The following is a 20081-nucleotide window of genomic DNA, read 5'->3' as shown; positions in this document are numbered from 1 at the left end:
TTTTAATGGTCTTTGATGCAACAAAGATCAATTACTGTTAGGTTGAAAGAGAAAGGTTGATAAAGAGAGCAGGAGAGAGAGAGAGAGAGAGAGAGAGAGAGATGTTGATAAAGAGAGCAGGAGAGAGAGAAATTTTTATATAGAGAGCAGGAGAGAGATATGTTGATAAAGAGAGCAGGAGAGAGAGATGTTGATAAAGAGACCAGGAGAGAGATATGTTGATAAAGAGAGCAGGAGAGAGAGATGTTGATAAAGAGAGCAGGAGAGAGAGAGGGAGAGAGAGATGTTGATAAAGAGACCAGGAGAGAGAAAAAGAGAGATGTTGATAAAGGAGGAAAGAGAGAAAGAGAAAGGTTGATAAAGAGAGCAGGAGAGAGAGAAAGAGAGGTGATAGAGAGGAGGAGAGAGAGAAAGAGAGGTTGATAAAGAGAGCAGGAGAGAGAAATAAAGCAGGAGAGAGAGAAAGAGAGATGTTGATAAAGAGAGAAAGAGAGATGTTGATAAAGAGAGCAGGAGAGAGAGAAAGAAAGCAGGAGAGAGAAAAAGAGAGATGTTGATAAAGAGAGAAAGAGAGATGTTGATAAAGAGAGCAGGAGAGAGAGAAAGAAAGCAGGAGAGAGAGAAAGAGAGATGTTGATAAAGAGAGAAAGAGAGATGTTGATAAAGAGAGCAGGAGAGGGAGAAAGAGAGAGGTTGATAAAGAGAGCAGGAGAGAGAGATTTTTATAAAGAGAGCAGGAGAGAGAGAATGAAAGAAAGCAGGAGAGAGAAAGAGAGATGTTGATAAAGAGAGCAGGAGAGAGAGAAAGAGAGATGTTGATAAAGAAAGCAGGAGAGAGAGAAAGAGAGGTTGATAAAGAGAGCAGGAGAGAGAGAAAGAAAGCAGGAGAGAGAGAAAGAGAGATGTTGATAAAGAGAGCAGGAGAGAGAGAAAGAGAGAGAGAGGTTGATAAAGTGAGCAGGAGGGAGAGAAAGAGAGCAGGAGAGAGAGAAAGAGAGCAGGAGAGAGAGAAAGAGAGCAGGAGAGAGAGAAAGAGAGATGTTGATAAAGAGAGCAAGAGAGAGAGAAAGAGAAAGGTTGATAAAGAGAGCAGGAGAGAGAGAGAGAGAGGGAGACGACAGACAGACAGACACGCACGCACACAGCTGACAGCCATGGCCACCTGGTGTTTGCTGTAGTATCCATTTTCAGTGTTGGCCTGTGAAGGTAAAACCAACCTGTCCTCCCCTGAACAGGTCCCTATTCACTTTATGTGTGAGTGGGACAGGTAGGCAGACAAACAACAGCACAGGGAATGGTAGAGGAAGTCATTCTCTCAATGACATCACTGTGAAACAGAACCGAGCTAGGGGAGAGGTAAACTTTATGTCTGCTCTATTTACTGTACTGTGGATGGTTAATTTAGCTGGTGGGAGGGAGAAGAGATGCTGTAACTAAGTCCCATTATAAGAGATTGTTGTAAATCTAAAAGGTGCATTACAGTGGACATGGATGGTATAATGACTTCCATGAATCAGGCATTTGACTGGATTTTAGGCGGTTTATATAATTTCATTATAACACTGAATTACCTGTTGTTTAGCTCTGAATAAATGAATGATAAGATAGCAGGAAGGATAGAAAGAAAACAACACTAATGTGAAACATTTCCATGGGCTGTATATGGAAGATGGGCATGAGTTTCATTCTTTCCCACTCCTGCACTAAAGACTATCATGTTGCACATCAGGTAAAGGGATCTGTGCTTACACACACACACACCCACACACGCACCAGAGATCAGGTTAAACCCCTCGCTTCAAAGCACATGGAGCAGAGGGAAGGAAGATGGCACCTGCGTTTTGTTCTGATGCTGGATCCAGTATGATGGTGAGAGAACAGGGAAAAGGAACAAGGATCTGAACTCTACAGCCCAGTAGAGTCTCTGAGGACTGTATGAACACATAGATGGAGGGAATGACACTTGTCTTCAATATGAAGTGAACTGATAAAAGGGGTTCATGGCCCCCTAACACTCACCTAACCCCACCTTGGTTAACAGATCTCTTGGGTGTTTGGAAGCTTTGTGTTGCCAAGATGATGCAGCAGATTTTGAGGGACATGTACATCGATCCGGACCTGCTGGCGGAGCTCAACGAGGAGCAGAAGCATATCCTATTCTATAAGATCCGCCAGGAGCAGGTGAGGCGCTGGGATGAGAGGGAGAACCGAGAGAACCAGGAGAACCAGGACCAGGGAAAGAAGGGTGAGTCTGGGTGTACTCTACTGAGTATTTTTTGACAAGCGGAGTGTAGATTTAGAAATGCTTTTAGCTGTGTCTACATAATTTTTTAATAGGGATGTTTTGTATTGTTACTGGTAAGTTTCACTAAATAAAATATTCCAAATAAAATGGAGACTGTAGATGTTGTGTTTGGAATGGTTTTATTAGTCACAGACACAGACAGTCAAAGGTGATGCTAACACATGCTATCCCCACTGTGCCCGCTCAGGCAGCAGGAGAAGTATCCAGTGGCTGCAGGGCTGCGATGGGGATGTGTGGGTGTGGGTGATGGGCGACGCTCCTGGGGATAAGCCTTATGAGGACATCATCAAGGAGCTGATGGGGGAGAAAGCCAGACGGCAGGCTCAGCAGGAGGCCAAGGAGCTCTGGTGAGTGGGGAAGGATAAACCATTGTAAATGGTAAATGTTATTGAAGCAAGGGAAAATGTGTCAGAGAGATTATACTGTATGAGGGATGAGATGGGTAGATAGGGAGATTTGTGTGTTATAGTGCCAGAACTAGATTTAAACTCTCCAAAGACATATTTGATGCAACCCATGTCAAATTGGGCTTTAGGTAGGTTTCTCACCCCTTCCTTTCACAACAAAGTGTTTTTCAACAACCCTCTTGCTCAGGCGAACCAAAGAGGCTGAGATCGAGGAGAAGTTCCGGGATGCTATGGCGAAGGAGAAGGCCCGTTTTGTGGCAGGGAAGTGGAAAGAAGAAACAGAGGACAGGAAGGCTGCCAAGCAGGAAGAGGAACACATCCAGGAGTCTCTCAAGGTAGGGCAAAGGCTACGTGTGTGTGTGTGTGTGTGTGTGTGTGTGTGTGTGTGTGTGTGTGTGTGTGTGTGTGTGTGTGTGTGTGTGTGTGTGTGTGTGTGTGTGTGTGTGTGTGTGTGTGAGAGAGTGAGTGAGTGATGGGGATCTTTGGTTGCAATTTGGAAATGCGAGTCGGATTACTTTTCCCATACAATCCAAGTGATCAATGTCATCTACAGGGATTGTGTTGATGCCCGCCTTCAGGCATACATTCTTTTTGCTGGACTACCTTGCCAGAACAGTCCCATTAAATATTTCAGCCTTTAAGTTGTATGGTGCAATGCCACACTGCTGTTAGAGAGAGAGGACATCCCTACAGTCCCTGCTCTACAGTAGAGGGAGAAATATGAGAGAGGGGGATCGGACGATCGATACTCAATCTGGGAAGCACACTAGCAGAGGGAGAATCAGCCTTATTAGAGGGATCTGTGGGGCAGGGGTGAAGTATTTTCCAGGGAGTGCACTGCACAGAACAACCCTGTGTGCGTGTGTGTGCGTGTGCGTGGGTGGGTGTAGAGATACCGTATATGTATATGAGGATTGATCATGGAAAAGGGTTTGGTCTTTATCAAATTGAATCAATTCAATTCAATTCAAGGGCTTTATTGGCATGGGAAACATGTGTTAACATTGCCAAAGCAAGTGAGCTAGATAATATATAAAGTGAATATATAAAGTGAAATAAACAATACAAATTAACAGTAAACATTACACATACAGAAGTCAAATTGAATCATCTTTATACCTTCAAAGAAGAAGAGGAAATAAGGGGGAGCTGGAATCTGTGGGGGATGGCAGCACCACATCTGCACGTTCGATCACTGCTGTACCATAGAGCCCTGTTGGAGCATCAGCAGTCCTGGGTGATGTAGAACCCGGACGACTGAGACCTTCTTAAGAAACTCGTGAAATATTAAAGAGCTTGTTTATCATTGCCCTCTGTTGAGCTCGCCTGAAGGAAAGTGCTGAGTCATTAAACATTTTCCTGTCTGAACCTCTGGGACTAAAATATAAAATATAGAAGACGCTAAAGTCGTATCACTAGACTATGTATAGCAGAGATAGGTCATTAGTCTTCCACCAATTCAGTTTTCAATTCAGAACCCTGGCTTCCACTACAATGTCTAAAAATACCATTTAACTATCCTGTTTGATGGGTTCATTGTGCTGGAAACCCTGGTTTGAACCCCTGTTGGTTACATTCACAGCAGAGTAGCCTTTGACCTCTTTGAGAAACCCAATCGTGGTATTGAAGCAGAACCCTGTGTGGTCTGAAACTATGAATATGTTCACTGAGGTTCTATACACTGTATGTTCTTTCCAAAGTATCAAACACCAATTATCTCTGCATCACAACTGTCAGAAACATCACCACTCTCCAGCAGGGGGAAAATCCTTTTAGCTAGAACAAAACACAACAGCTAACAATGGTCCCGGTCAAAAGCTGCCTGTTTTCACTCCAGAACTCAATGGCAATTACTCCATGCAACTAATTACAAGGCTTAAGTGGTTCAAATTACCACAATGCCATGTGTTTGTCCCTGGGAATAAATTATTCAGTAAATTATTACCACATCAGTACAGATGATGAGCTGAATGCTTGCGTATGGAATATTATACTGGGCCCGATTTCCCAAAAGCATCTTAAGGCCAAGATCATCATAAGAACCTTTGTATGAGCATCGTTTCATCTCAGAGTCCATCGTTACTAAAGTTGCACTTGAAAACGCTTGTTATTTACCGACTGCCTCAGACCACTCATAAAAGAGCATTGTTAGGTGTTTTTTGCCCTTCTGCATCACTTTACACACAAAAGATCTGTGCTTAACATAGAATCAAGATGCTTAGTGGATTCTCTGTGACTGCAGATAACTTCAAAACAAAGTTGCCAATGTCTTTGTAATTTTTACAAACAAACGTGGTTTAAAAATGTGCTTCAAATGAAAACCTAGATGACTAAAATATTATTACTATTTACATAGGCATATATATTTAAATAATATTGAAATCAATTTCTTATTCAGTCAATTGAGTTCTATTTTGCTAATTGTAGGTTACAGAAATGTTTGCCTCAGCATACACTATATATACAAAAGTATGTGGACACCCCTTCAAATGTGGATTCAGCTATTTCCGCCATTTCCTTGTCCCATAAGGTAGACCCACAAGGTAGATATGACCTTCCCCAATTTATAGTGCTAACTGTAAAGTTAGGTGGAGGAGGAATAATGGTCTGGGGCCGTTTTTCATGGTTTGGGCTAGGCCCCTTAGTTCCAGTGAAGGGAGATCTTAATATTAACATGACAAAATACAATGACATTCTAGACAATTCTGTGCTTCCAACTTTGTGGCAACAGTTTGGGGAAGGCCCTTTCCTGTTTCAGCATGGCAATGCCCCAATGTACATATCAAGGTCCATACAGAAATGGTTTGTCGAGATCGGTGTGGAAGAATTTGACTGGCCTGCACAGAGAATTGACCTCAACCCCATCGAACACTTGTGGGATGAATTGGAACGCTGACTGGAGCCAGGCCTAATCACCCAACATCAGTGCCCGATCTCACTAATGTTCTTGTGGTTGAATGGAAGCAAATCCCCACAGCATTTTTCCAACATCTAGTGGAAAGCCTTCCACGAACAGTGGAGGCTGTTAAAACAGCGAAGGGGTGCACACTCCATATTAATGCCAATCATTTTGGAATTAAATGTTCGACGAGCAGGTGTACACGTATTGTTGCTCATGTAGTGTATTTTATGATGTGTAACAACATGTGCGCCATCTGTGATTTTAGTGCATTACGATTAGCCTGGCTAATGTGCGACGTTAAGGACGTAGAGAGGTTGGTGTTAGCAAGACTAGATTCTTATTGTGTAAATAAGGGTCCGGTTTCATTAATACAAAAGTGAAGACGGATCATCTCCTGGAGATACATTATTATCTTTATGGTTGTAAATATCAGAATCAGAGATTATGCTACAGGACACATTTGCCGATTGGAATATGTCCCGAGACTCTGCTGATAACGTCGACGAGCTAACCGCCTCAGTCACCGACTTCGTAAGGAAATGCATCCGTGAAGTTGTCCCCACAGTGAAGATTCGCTGCTTCCCCAATCAACACCCACGTGACATCGATAAGAATTCATTGATCTGGCCAAGGCTTTCGACTCAGTCAACCACCACATCCTCATCGGCAGACTCAACAGCCTTGGTTTCTCAAATGATTGCCTCGCCTGGTTCACCAACTACTTCTCTGATAGAGTTCAGTGTGTCAAATCGGAGGGTCTGCTGTCCGGACCTCTGGCAGTCTCTATGGGGGTGCCACAGGGTTCAATTCTTGGACCGACTCTCTTCTCTGTATACATCAATGAGGTCGCTCTTGCTGCTGGTGAGTCTCTGATCCACCTCTACGCAGACGACACCATTCTGTATACTTCTGGCCCTTCTTTGGACACTGTGTTAACAACCCTCCAGGCAAGCTTCAATGCCATACAACTCTCCTTCCGTGGCCTCCAATTGCTCTTAAATACAAGTAAAACTAAATGCATGCTCTTCAACCGATCGCTACCTGTACCTACCCGCCTGTCCAACATTACTACTCTGGACGGCTCTGACTTAGAATACGTGGACAACTACAAATACTTAGGTGTCTGGTTAGACTGTAAACTCTCCTTCCAGACCCATATCAAAAATCTCCAATCCAAAGTTAAATCTGAAATTGGCTTCCTATTTCGCAACAAAGCATCCTTCACTCATGCTGCCAAACATACCCTTGTAAAACTGACCATCCTACCAATCCTCGACTTTGGCGATGTCATTTACAAAATAGCCTCCAATACCCTACTCAACAAATTGGATGCAGTCTATCACAGTGCAATCCGTTTTGTCACCAAAGCCCCATATACTACCCACCATTGCGAACTGTACGCTCTCGTTGGCTGGCCCTCGCTTCATACTCGCCGCCAAACCAACTGGCTCCATGTCATCTACAAGACCCTGCTAGGTAAAGTCCCCCCTTATCTCAGCTCGCTGGTCACCATTGCATCTCCCACCTGTAGCACACGCTCCAGCAGGTATATCTCTCTAGTCACCCCCAAAACCAATTCTTTCTTTGGCCGCCTCTCCTTCCAGTTCTCTGCTGCCAATGACTGGAACGAACTACAAAAATCTCTGAAATTGGAAACACTTATCTCCCTCACTAGCTTTAAGCACCAACTGTCAGAGCAGCTCACAGATTACTGCACCTGTACATAGCCCACCTATAATTTAGCCCAAACAACTACCTCTTTCCCTACTGTATTTTATTTATTTATTTATTTTGCACCCCATTATTTTTATTTCTACTTTGCACATTCTCCCATTGCAAATCTACCATTCCAGTGTTTTACTTGCTATATTGTATTTACTTTGCCACCATGGCCTTTTTGCCTTTACCTCCCTTATCTCACCTCATTTGCTCACATCATATATAGACTTGTTTATACTGTATTATTGACTGTATGTTTGTTTTACTCCATGTGTAACTCTGTGTCGTTGTATGTGTCAAACTGCTTTGCTTTATCTTGGCCAGGTCGCAATTGTAAATGAGAACTTGTTCTCAATTTGCTTACCTGGTTAAATAAAGGTGAAATAAATAAATAAAAAGCCCTGGATTAACAGAGGTTGGCGCTAAACTAGAGGACAGGGCTACCGCATACAGGGTCTTGCATACAACCATGGGGCTACAGCCGAGGACAGGAACATGTTTAAGAAGTCCCGCTACAAGGACTATGTAGGAATAAGGTGGGATCATACTACACAGGAAGACCCAGCCGTGATCTGCCCAATGATGCCTCTCTTCCAGACGAACTCAATGCATTTTATGCACGCTTCTACAATAACAACACCGTACCGTGTATGAGGGCCTCCACCAACCCAGAGGACTGGGTGATCTCGCAAGGCCGCGGGCCGGACAGTATTCCAGGGCAGGTTCTCAGAGCATGTGCAGATCAGCTGGCAGACATATTTACAGTAATTTTCAACCTCTCCTTGTCCCAGTCTTTAATCCCCTCATTTTAAAATGACTACCACCCTGTGGCACTCACATCTGTAATTATGAAATGCTTTGAAAGGCTAATTATGGCACACATCAACTTCATCATCCCAGACACCCTACACGCACTCCAATTTGCATACCGCTCCAAAAGATCCATAGATGACGCAATCTCAATTGCACTCCACAATGTCCTCACCCACCCATAAGAGGAATACCTATGTGAGAATGCTGTTTAACACCATTGTCCCCTCCAAGCTCATCACCAAGCTTAGGACCCTGGGACCGAACACCTCCCTATGCAACTGGATCCTGGACTTCCTGATAGGCCGCCACCAGGTGGTGAAGGTAGGCAACATCACCTCTGTCACACTGATCCTCAACACAGGGGCCCCACAGGGGTGTGTGCTTGGTCCCCTCCTGTACTCCCTGTTCACCCCAACTGCATGACCGCGCACGACTCCAACACCATCATCAAGATAGCTAATGACATGACGGTGGTAGACCTGATCACTGGCGACACTGAGCCAGCCTACAGGGAGGAGGTCAGTGACCTGGCAGTGTGTTGCCAGTACAACAACCTCCCTCAACGTCAGTAAGACCAAGCTGATAATGGAATAAAGGAAACGGGAGGGCGAGCATGCTCCCATCCACATCAACAGGGCTGCGGTGGAACGGGTTGAGAGTTTCAAGTTATTCGTCCCCAAATCAATAAGGACTTAAAATGGTCTACTCACATGCTCACATGCGCACAGTCGTGAAGAAGGCACGACAGTGCCTCTTCCCCCTCAGGAGGTTGAAAAGTTTTGGCATGGACCCTCAAATCCTCAGAAGTTCTACAATGGCACCATTGAGAGCATCTTGACTGGCTGCATCACTTCTTGGTATGGCAACAGCACCGCTCTATCCCTGAGCCATAAGACAGCTAAACAGCTAACAGACTATCTGAGATGAAAAATATGACTGTCTCTTTGCACACTCACAGGGCTCTACACTGCACTCATCCAACACACACATAACATGCACACACATTTATTCTGACTCTACTCTACGGGGGCAGTCGGTAGCTTAGCGGTTAAGAGCGTTGGGCCAGTAACCGTTGAGCCAGTAAATCGAATCACCGAGCCGGCAAGGTGGAAAAATCTGTTGTTTTGCCCTTGAGCAAGGCAGTTACACCAACAACAACAACTGCTCCCCGGGCGCCGATGATGTGGATGTCGATTAAGGCAGCAGCCTCCTGTAGCTCTCTGATTGAGGGGTTGGGTTAAATGCGGATGACACATTTCGGTTGAAGTCATTCAGTTTTGCCACTGACTAGGTTTCCCCTTCACACACAAACTCACATATAATCATAATTTACGCTGCTATTACTCTTTTTATCATATATCCGGATGCCTAGTTACCTTACCCTTATATATCTATATACTGTATCTACACCTCTATCACTCCAGTATCCCTGCACATTGTTAATGTGGTATTTGAACTGACCCTGTACATAGCTTCTTACTTGCTCATGTTCTTATTTCATATTTTTATTTGTTTTGTGTTTTTGTTCTACCTTATGTTATTTTTAGAGCTACATTGATATTGATTAGTACATTCTTGGGTTTTGAGCTAGCAAGAAAGACATTATACTGTAGTTGTGCACGTGACATTAAAACGTGAAAATATTGAAGCGGCTTGTGCTAATGCTCAGCCTACCTTATTTCTTAGCCTACCTTACAATAGGCTTAATGTACAAAATCTTAGATTTGGCCCATAATTCCGCACATTTTGTTACATACCATGAAATGGATTGTAGCCTACACTTAGCTAAATAGAACTCAATATGATTGAAATATGGACTATGTAGCCCGCTGTATTTAACTTTTGTTTCAGTCATCTCAGTGTTCATTTGAAGCATCATTTATTCATTCGCTTGTTTGTAACAATTGCAAAGACATTGGCAACTTTCTATTTGTGGTCAACTTGGTTCTGATGTTATCGGCGGCCAAAAACGACCTAACGACTCACCTACTGGTCTAAGAGTGGTCTGAGGCAGTCGGTAAATAACGAGTGTTTTCAAGTGCAACTTTAGTAAAGATGGTTTTGGGAAACAGCTTACAGATTTAACAATTCTCCTACAAAGGTTCTTACGGTTAACTTTGTCTTAAGCGGGCTCAGGACAATTATTACTGATGTGTCTTATTACAAAATGATATGCAAATAACTCTGCAGTGTGTGTGTGTGTGTGTGTGTGGGTGTGGGTGTGCGTACGTGGATGTGTGGTGTGTACGCCCGCCAGTCTTTTGTTTCCCATTCCTCACACATTTCTTCTCCGACAGAAACGAGAGGAGGAGGAGAGACAGCAAGGTGAGGAGGAGATAAAACGTGCAGAGGAGAAGAGAGCGAGGGAGCTGTATATCTCCCTAGAGCAGGAACAGAGAAGGAGTGAGAAGGATGACAAGGAATGGGAGGAGCAACGTAAGTCAAGTCTTCCCTGCCTTTTCTGTCTACAACTGTTTTCCTTTCCAGTGATCACCTCCTTCAATTCTACACCCCTCATTTTTACTCCTTTTACATCATCCTCTTGTATTCACCTGTCCCTCCCTAAATATCAACTCCAAAACTTCTGTTGTTTATTCTCAAACTTGTACAGTTAAGCTCTCTCGTGGAACTACAGGACACATCTGAGAATGAAAGTCCAATGCAAAGTCACTTCCTTTTCAAATCCTCTCTCTCCTCCATTTCGCCCCTTCCAGTGCGGCGCTCTAAGATGGCTGACCAGGAGATGCAGAGAAAAGCAAGGCGGGCACGGGATGAGTACAAGCGCCAGTCCCTGCGGGCTATAGAGAAGGGCCGTGTGGCAGGGCTCAGTGGGCTGTTCCAGCAGGGCCCAGTGGTGGGGAACGAACCAACAGCAGCCCCCTTCAGGAGATACAGCAACGTGCTAGAGTCCTCCTCCTCCACCACCCACCGCCCCGGCCTCCAGCCTGCTACTCCTCCACTGTACCGCCGTAGACAGAGCCAAAGGCACAGCACCATTGTTACACAGCCACTGATGGACAGGTACAGATATAGCGCTAGCCTACTACTCATGAATGCGTATAAGGATAGTTAGAAACTGGGTTGTTTGAGCCCTGAATGCTGATTGGCTGCTCTAATTACGTTGATAACCAGTTTATAATAGCAATAAGGCACCTCTGGGGTTTGTGGTGTATGGCCAATATACCACGGCTAATACACCACGCCTACTACTCATGAATATGTATAGGGATAGATATAGCATAATTACTATGCAAGAACCAATCAATATACAGATCAGATGCATAGAGTGTTAAAGTAGAACAAATATATAAAAAATACTGTATATTGAGTGATACACAGAAGCAGACCCGATAGGCCCGCCATGCTTTTTTGTGCCTGGAACTCATCTAAAGCATTATGCACCTTTATCATGGCAGCATTAAAAAGCTTAGGGCAATCTGTGCTATAATATGTCTTAAATGCTTATTATGATATATGATGTGTTTATGTCTTGCTTCCCTTCTCTGTCTTCTCCAGTCCTGCCTGGGTGAGAGCCCCCCGGCCCAGCTCCAAAGAGTGTGTTTTGCTGTGGTTCAAAGAAGAGCAGATGCCCAAACAGGCTGGCTATGAGCGCAACAGCACCACCATCGCCCCCTGGTTCCACGGTCAGTGCTGAGTTGTTATCTTGATCAATCGTGGATCCCTCCAAGCTTCCCCTCTTGCACCAATCTACTTTTCTTCACTACCATCGCCACATGCAAACTATCTAACTAAAAAGTATTCTCAGGAATTGAGCATTGAAGGGAAGTTTTAGTCTGTTCGTGCATGCTAGGGTGTGTGGCTGGAGGGATGAGGCTCTTCAATAATAAATAGGCCACCCTAGACTAATTACTGGCGAGTGGCCCTAAGCCCTAACTCTCTCCATAATAGGTCACAGTGTGTAGCTCCTGGTTAAGTGACAAAAGCCCAGATGAATGGGCCTATGAGTGGCACACTCCACTGGAAAGAGGGGTGCAACATGCACTTCATGCTATCATGCAGAGACAGGGTATCAGGCATCTAAACAATGTGAGCACACCCAAACCCACTCTTTATATTGAAAAGATGCCAGTTTAATACCGTTTTCCCAGATCATGCATTCAGAAAACTGTCATCATCTCTCTGTCACTGAGATTACTTTTGTCAGTAACAACGTTACACAACATTAAAAGGAAATATTCACGCATTTTAAACGTTTTTAGTATTTCTGCATCTCCGAGCAAGGTTCTATCGATTCCCGGGGTCAACTATGTTTTCATGTGTATCTGAACTCTTTCCATTTACGCAGGCAGACATACAGCCGGTATGACGTGGCATTGTGAAAATGACGTGGCATTGCTCTCACTACACGGGAAGTTAATAGGAAGATTACTTTTAGATTGCGAAAACGTCTATCATACAGGTCAGATTTCAATACTGTCTGATGTCATAACGTGGGAGATCTTGTCTCGAATGAGCCATTGATCATTTATTTGCGATATTCCTAACTTGAGAAATCAATTAATCAATGAGCCCAATAAGTCCTCTATGACAACAAAATCATAAACAGTGTAGGGCTGGCTAATAAGTCCTTAGTTTTAGGTTTATGCTCAAGTAAACAATTTGGCTAATCTATACTTCCATATTTCCAAATCCTATTCTTGAAGATCAAGTATAACATTTATTGGAATGACTGGAATTCTGATAAACTTTGGTTTTAAATGTAAATCCATAATTTAATCGTATTATATGTAGTAGAAAGCGATGGGTTGAAAGAAGCCATAAAGTAAATTTAACATCCATATATGGCCAGCTATGTAAACTTTAACATTGATTTATCCTGCAATAGATGTTGTTCAATTGGTTACATACATGTTTGTCTTCTACTAATGCCTCAAAGGGAAAGTAATCTAAAAGTAACTGAATGTAATCAAGATTACGTTACTGAGTTTGGGTAAACCAAAAGTTACGTTACTGATGAAAATTTTTTTTATAGGTAACTAGTAACTAACGGATTACATTTAGACCGTAACCTACCCAACCCTGATTATAGGAATGTGTAGTTTCAGGTGGATTTTTCCTTTAATCATTTAGGGCAAAATTCAAGAATATTGTGCAAGGACCTTGGGCTTCTCTTTGCTTTGGATTTAACTACTGTCAGACTCTCCCTCCTCCTCAGATCTAATTTAACTACTGTCAGACTCTCCCTCCTCCTGACCTAAGGTCTGATTTAACCACTCAGACCCGCTCCCCTCCCCAGGTCTGATTTCCAGACAGGAGTCAGAGACCCTGCTGATGAACACAGCAGAGGGCTCCTTCCTGGTGAGGGTGAGTGACAGGATCTGGGGCTACACGCTGTCCTATCGCACGGCCGACGTCTTCAAACACTTCCTGATCGACGCATCAGGAGACTACTACAGCTTCCTGGGTGTGGACCAGAACCGCCACGCCACCTTGGCTGACCTCATCGACTTCCACAAGGTAGGCAGGCAGTTTACAGTATGTACAGGGTTTCACACAGTGAACTGCAGGGGTTGGGTCAGACACATAGCATCCTATATACATCAGTAATGTCAGTGTCAGCATAGAGACTCCATGTGGAAATCAGATTAAATGGTTACTTAGTAACTCAACATCAAAGTGACAGCCAGCAAACATCTGGGAGTAAGTCTAATCAAATGCTCCATGATATACATCTGTGATCTTTTCATATCACATTAACTATTTTAGCAACCAATCACAAGCACGGCTGAACTGCGTTATCTTCAATAACACTGACTTACTTACCATGGAAACATATTCTCAGATGCGGAGGCTGACAGAACTGAATGTGTGAACTGTTTATCTGTGACATTAGTTATATGCTAATGTGAAAAGGGTGCACGTTGGTCTTCAGGAATTTGCATGTCTCTTTGGCATTACACACACATAGAGTATAACATGGAGTCACTGTATACTGATCAGATAGAGCATACTGACCAACAGTTTGAATATGATTCACCACAGATCATCACATTGAATCTGTAAAAACGGAACATTAAACCATTCTGTTACTATATACAGTGCATTCGGAAAGTATTCAGACCCCTTGACCTTTTCCACATTTTGTTACGTTACAGCCTTATTCTAAAATTGATTAAATTGTTTCCCCCCCTCAATCTACACACAATACCCCATAATAACAAAGCAAAAACAGGTTTAGCAATTTTTGCAAATTTACAAAAAAATCTAAAAACTGAAATATTACTGAAGTATTCAGACCCCATAGTCAGTACTTTGTTTACGCACCTTTGGCAGCAATTACCTCCCTGACAAAGGCCCTTCTCCCCCGATTGCTCAGTTTGGCCAGCCAGCTCTAGGAAGAGTCTTGGTGGTTCCAAACTTCCTCCATTTTAGAATGATGGAGGCCACTGTGTTCTTGGGGACCTTCAATGCTGCAGACATGTTTTGGTACCCTTCTCCAGATCTGTGTCTCAACACAATCCTGTCTTGGTGCTCCACAGACAATTCCTGGGCGAGGAAAGGACTCCCGTATAGTTGGGGACGGCACCAGAGGTAACAGGAGGGAGTTCAGTTTTTGATCCCCACAGGATACAGCAAGACCTGGAGGCCAGAAGACAGTATCCCGGAGAGGGTATCTTGGGGGATACCTATTCTTTTCTTTGGACTTTTATTTTGATAAACAACCTTTGAAACTGAGCTAATCCTACTCTGCCCGTGTCTGATCTGTGTAAACCTTTTGACCCAACCCCCTGGTCTGCCACAAGTGGTGGAGACTGTGGTCATTCTGATAATGTGGTCAGATCAGGGTTGACCTTTATGCAGCATCAGCATGGACGAGTTGATAGCTCAGTTCCTCCGGGCCCAACAAGCCCAACAGGCGGTTCAAGAACGAACGCTGGAGGAACAGCAGCTACAAAAAGTCCACCTCATTGAGGAAAACTGGAAGCTACGAGGAGGAGCTAACAGAAGATGACGACATCAAAACCTACCTCTGTACGTTTGAACGGACAGCACTATGGGAAGGATGGCAAAGGCAGAAGTGGACCAGTCTGCTGGCCCCGTTCCTATCTGGGAATGCCCAAAAGGCGTATTGGGACCTGAACGATGAACAGGCGGCTAACTACGACGGACTCAAACAGGAGATACTCAGCCGCTACGGGTACAGCCTGGCCCATCGGGCTCAACTACTCACGAATGGAGGTTCATAGCCGACGCATCCCCCCGAGCCCAGATGAGCGACCCACTGCGCGTCACCAGCCTAACCGACGTATCCACCCTCTCCGTCCTAGACAAAGTGTTCCTGGATCGCTTCCTCCGGGCACTACCCCACGACATGAAGAGGGCAGCGAGTCTAGGCGCGCCCCAGACCTTGGAGGGCTGAGTGGGAGCCAGGCCGAGTCGGCGACCCGTTCGGGGAGTCAGAAGGACAGCCCCAATGCTGTGTACCCTGAACCAACAGTCAGCAGGGCCAAGGGACCGCAAACCCGTGGAGTGACGGCTGGGATAGGGTCGACCCGCCACCGATGACCAGGTAGATGGAGACCAAAGGAGGTGTTTTGAATGTGGCGCCCGGGGGCACACTGCCTGGAATTACCCGACTCGAGAGGAGTCGATGCCATCAGCAAGCCACGGAGGCGAGGTGGGTCACGCAGGAAACTACGTCACCTCCTGTTGGGCACACCATGAATCAACTGCACCCATGGTCCCGGTGAAGGTTGATGGACACGGCAACTCCTGATGTATGGTTACCCTCATAACACGAGCCTGCTGGACCAGGATACCAAACATGGTATGGAGATGTCCATTTCCTGGGTTCACGGGGACACAAAGCGGTATCCAACCGTATCGTGACGTATTGTGACATCGTGACGCCACAAGGGAACTGCCAGATGATGGTGGGTGCAGCACCAGAGTTGCCGATACCTCTCCTAGTGGGACGAGATTGTCCGCTGTTCGTGGCCCTGTAGGGGCACGAGCTGAGGAAGACGGTACGAGCCGTCCAAGGACGAGAGTGAGGACACCCCATCACCTGTGCAGACTGGGAGCAAACGGTTAATCAACCTGCATCTACGGGTCCAGAGTTGGAGGGGGGGGCTGGAACCTGACCCCCCTGGGGAACCACGGGAGGAAGAGCCCAGCCTCCCCCTCCTCGATTTCGAGGGGCCAGTCAAGATACCCCTTGGGGGCCAACTGAGGCGACAATTCGGCACGGCCCAGTGGGAGGATCCTAACTTGAAAGCCGCCGCAGTCCAAGTGATAGCAGTGGATGGACAGCTACTTCCAGGGGTGAGTGACTGGCCCCATTTCCAAATCAAGAATAACCTTTTGTATCAGGTGTCGCGCCAACAGGGGGAACTTCGAGAGATATTGTTGCTGCCCCAACGGTACGTGGGAACCGTTCTTCTTGTCCCACACCCACCTGTTGGGGGCGCACCTGGGAATGGAGAAGACCTGGGAACGGATTGCCGCCCGGTTCCACTGGCCCGGGATGAGGAGGACCGTGGAAGATTACTGTCGCAGCTGCCCGGAGAGTCAAATGACTGCCCCAAAGGCACACTTCTGAAACCCACTGGTCACCCTACCGATCATCGGGGTGCCCTTTAAATGAATCGCCATGGACATAGTGGGACCCCTGGTAAAAACAGCATGAGGACACCAGTACATCCTGGTAATAGTGGACTATGCCACCCGGTATCCCGAGGCCATTCCCCTACAGGCGGAGGTATCCAAGGCAATCACCCTGGAGCTGTTCCACCTCTTTAGCCGGGTGGGAATCCCAAACGAGATCCTGACAGACCAAGGTACTGAGTTTATGTCCCGCCTAATGAAAGATTTGTGTGCTCTCCTGCAGATCAAGCAGATCCGGACCTCTGTCTTCCACCCGCAGACGGAGGGGCTCGTCGAGCGGTTCAATAAAATGCTCAAACAAATGCTGCGGAAGGTCATCGAGCAGGATCTAATCCTACTCTGTCCGTGTCTGATCTGTGTAAACATTTTGACCCAACCCCCTGGTCTGCCACAATCTCAAGGATGATCAATGGAAACAGGATGCACCTGAGCTCAATTTCGAGTCTAATAGCAAAGGGTCTGAATAATTATGTAAATAAGGTATTTCTGTTTTAAATTTTTAATAAATTTGCAAAAATGTATAAAAACCTGTTTTAGCTTTGTCATTATGGGGTATTGTGTTTTGATTGATGAGAATATATATTTTTTATCCATTTTAGAATAAGGCTGTAACGTAGCAAAATGTGGAAAAAAGTCTAGGGGTCAGAATATTTTCCGAATGCACTGTAGATACGTAATATGCAAGCAGTAAACACCAACAGACAAACAACAGCTGTTGATAAAAATGTATAGCACAGACATGAGACAGTCATGTAATGACTGTAGGGCAGTGGTACTCATTGCTGAGCCCTTCATTTGTGGCTTGCGGTGATATTTCTATTTTCCATTTTCCATACATAATGCGTAGTAATGATGCAATTTCAATTCAAGGTGTTTAATGCAGGCCAGAACCACTTAAATGAAGGCCAGAACCATATATATAGTTGTCCCTGTACGGCAGATAGATGGCAGTATAGCGCAGCTGTTGAACAGAAAGGCCGAAATATAACGAAACTGCTCAGCTTCAGCGACCGACACATGTCAGTTTGCTACTAGCTAATTTTGCAGTCTGGTCGACATGGATCGATTATATGTAAAAAAAAAAAAACTTCTGAAAAAAAAAAAAACTTTTGTACTGCATAATGGGACTAGCCCACTTTGTCTTATTTGCCAGAAGGCAGTCAATTGTTTTAAACGAGCAAATTTAGAGCAACATTTTCAGTCACACCATGCCCCCTTTGACAAAACATATCCGCCACAAAGCAACCACAGAAACAACAAAATAGCGCAAGGACAGCTCAAGGGACAACAACAAATTATGGACAGTTCTTGCACTGTTGCAGAGGCAACATATGAGATTGCTTGGATACTCGCAAGAAACAGGACCTTCACAGACTCAGAGATTGTCAAATAATGTTTTTTGGCTCGCAGCCGAAATATTGTATGCTGATTTTACAAACAAGGAAGATATTTTAAAGCAAATTAAGGGACTGCAACTCTCAGACTCGACCATAACAAGACGCATAAAAGACATCGGCAAGCAATTGATGACTGACATCCGTGGCGCTGTGTTTTAGTATTGCGCTTGACGAAAGCGCTGATGTATGTGTTTAGGTCCGTTTCCCTCAAAACGAGTAGTTCGGATAGGAACTTTTATGATTACTGTCCCTTCAAGGCAAACACGAGGAGAGGATATTCTGAAAGCCCTTGTTACATTTGTTGCTGATAATAATGTTGACTGGTCAAATCGGGCATATGTGTGCACTGACAGTGCCCTAAACATGTTAGGGAATAAGAAGGGACTCATAGGCCTGTACATCAAATCAATTGCATGTGCTCTATTGCTCTGAATTTGCTCTCAATTGATGATAATGGAAGAAAAAGTACAACAAATGAAAGATCTGTGCGGCCCTCTGAATGATTGTCTCAACCCAAAGTGGCCACCTTACAAAAAATAATGAGTAACACTGCTGTAGGGTTTGTTCTGATGATGTCTGTCTGTCTCTAGGAGGAGGTGATCACCACATCAGGAGGAGAGCTTCTGCAGGAGGCATGTAAATGTACAGTCTCAGCCACGGACTATGGGGGGCTCTTCCAATGACCCCCCCCCCCCCCCCCCACACACCCTGTCAGGTCACTATGAACCCCTTTCTGCTCCCTGCAATGTTACTTTGACCGCCCCCACCTGGATTCACACTTCACACCGAGTGAGCCGTCTTTCTCCAGGCATGGCGCCATGTCTTCAGACTCTAACCATTCCACAGGACTGTCTACAGACATCCGTTCCCCCTGTAGCATCTTGCATGCGCCTCGCCACTAGGTGTTGCAGTGGGGAATTATTGGTAAACAAATTGCTGCTACAAGCTGTTTGGAAACTGTCTAACACGAGAGAAGAGTGAGCCATTGGGATATACATTGTTTCTAACTGAGAAGTTACACAAATGTTGAGCAACAGTGCAATTCAGGACAAGATCAAGCTCTTAGGGAAAGAGCAGACTTGTGTACGCGGGTAAGCAGACAGAAACCCAGACACCAGAGGCAACAAGGAACAGAGGTGGATTGTTCAAAGTGTCTTGCATCTGTCAAATACTCCTATTGACACTATTTCTTGTTGAAAACAAAGATTCTCACTTTGTGCTTATGCAAACTTATGATAAGAGAGAAAGAGCTACTTCCCCACTTGAGACACAAAACACATTCAGATTAAACAAAGGTTGTCTCAGATGTTATGCTTTTAGGGAGTACTAAAGCTTCAAAGTGGAGTCATAGAGGACTTGTTTTTATGCACTCATTCCTATTGGGAATCTGTTGTCATCCTGATTGGGCTTTGTTCCTGGCCAATAATGCAGTTGAAGGAGAGAATTTGCATAGAAATCACTGACATAGAAATTACATATACCGAATGAATGCACATCCTCCTCCCAGTTAAAGGTACTATAAGAAAGAAGTATTCATAATTCCTTGAGGTCCACCCATCTTTAAAATGAATGGAGCAACTGCCCTCCTGTTCATGATACAAGACTAGTGCTGTCGAAGCACTGACAGCTTTTTCCATGCAAGTGATAGCCTCACTGGACCCGAGTGGGTAACCAGAGCTCTTCTTTTCCAACGGCCAGAATCATTCGGCAGTTAGAACAGCCTATACGAAACAGCACTATGCTAATGCCGCCACCCCCCAGTTAACATAATCAACACACACTCCAACCCACCCCGCAAACACACACAGTCAATTATAAGCTCAGGTTTCCACAACACTGGGACACAGCATTTTCCTGGCTAGTATAGATAGGCTGCTGTAGTAACGCAGCAGGAGAGATTGTTGTGTGGC

At 44.9% G+C, this 20081-nt stretch overlaps 1 protein-coding gene across 1 annotated transcript; it reads left to right on the top strand.

The window, feature by feature from the left end:
• Positions 1-1826: 1826 nt before the first annotated feature.
• sh2d4ba (SH2 domain containing 4Ba) lies at positions 1827-18854 on the top strand. The gene is made up of 15 exons (XM_036989897.1): positions 1827-2255; positions 2500-2652; positions 2900-3047; positions 10444-10582; positions 10861-11167; positions 11663-11790; positions 13404-13624; positions 14647-14698; positions 14911-14941; positions 15024-15305; positions 15436-15604; positions 16184-16432; positions 16863-16913; positions 16998-17132; positions 18762-18854. Exons 1-15 carry the CDS (start codon positions 2077-2079, stop codon positions 18852-18854), a joined length of 2337 nt encoding a protein of 778 aa, XP_036845792.1. The 5' UTR covers positions 1827-2076.
• The last annotated feature ends 1227 nt before the right edge of the window (positions 18855-20081 follow it).

Source organism: Oncorhynchus mykiss, chromosome 1 (genome assembly GCF_013265735.2).
Source record: "Oncorhynchus mykiss isolate Arlee chromosome 1, USDA_OmykA_1.1, whole genome shotgun sequence".
NCBI classification, from domain to species: domain Eukaryota; kingdom Metazoa; phylum Chordata; class Actinopteri; order Salmoniformes; family Salmonidae; genus Oncorhynchus; species Oncorhynchus mykiss.
This window is presented reverse-complemented; position numbering and strand designations above follow the sequence as displayed.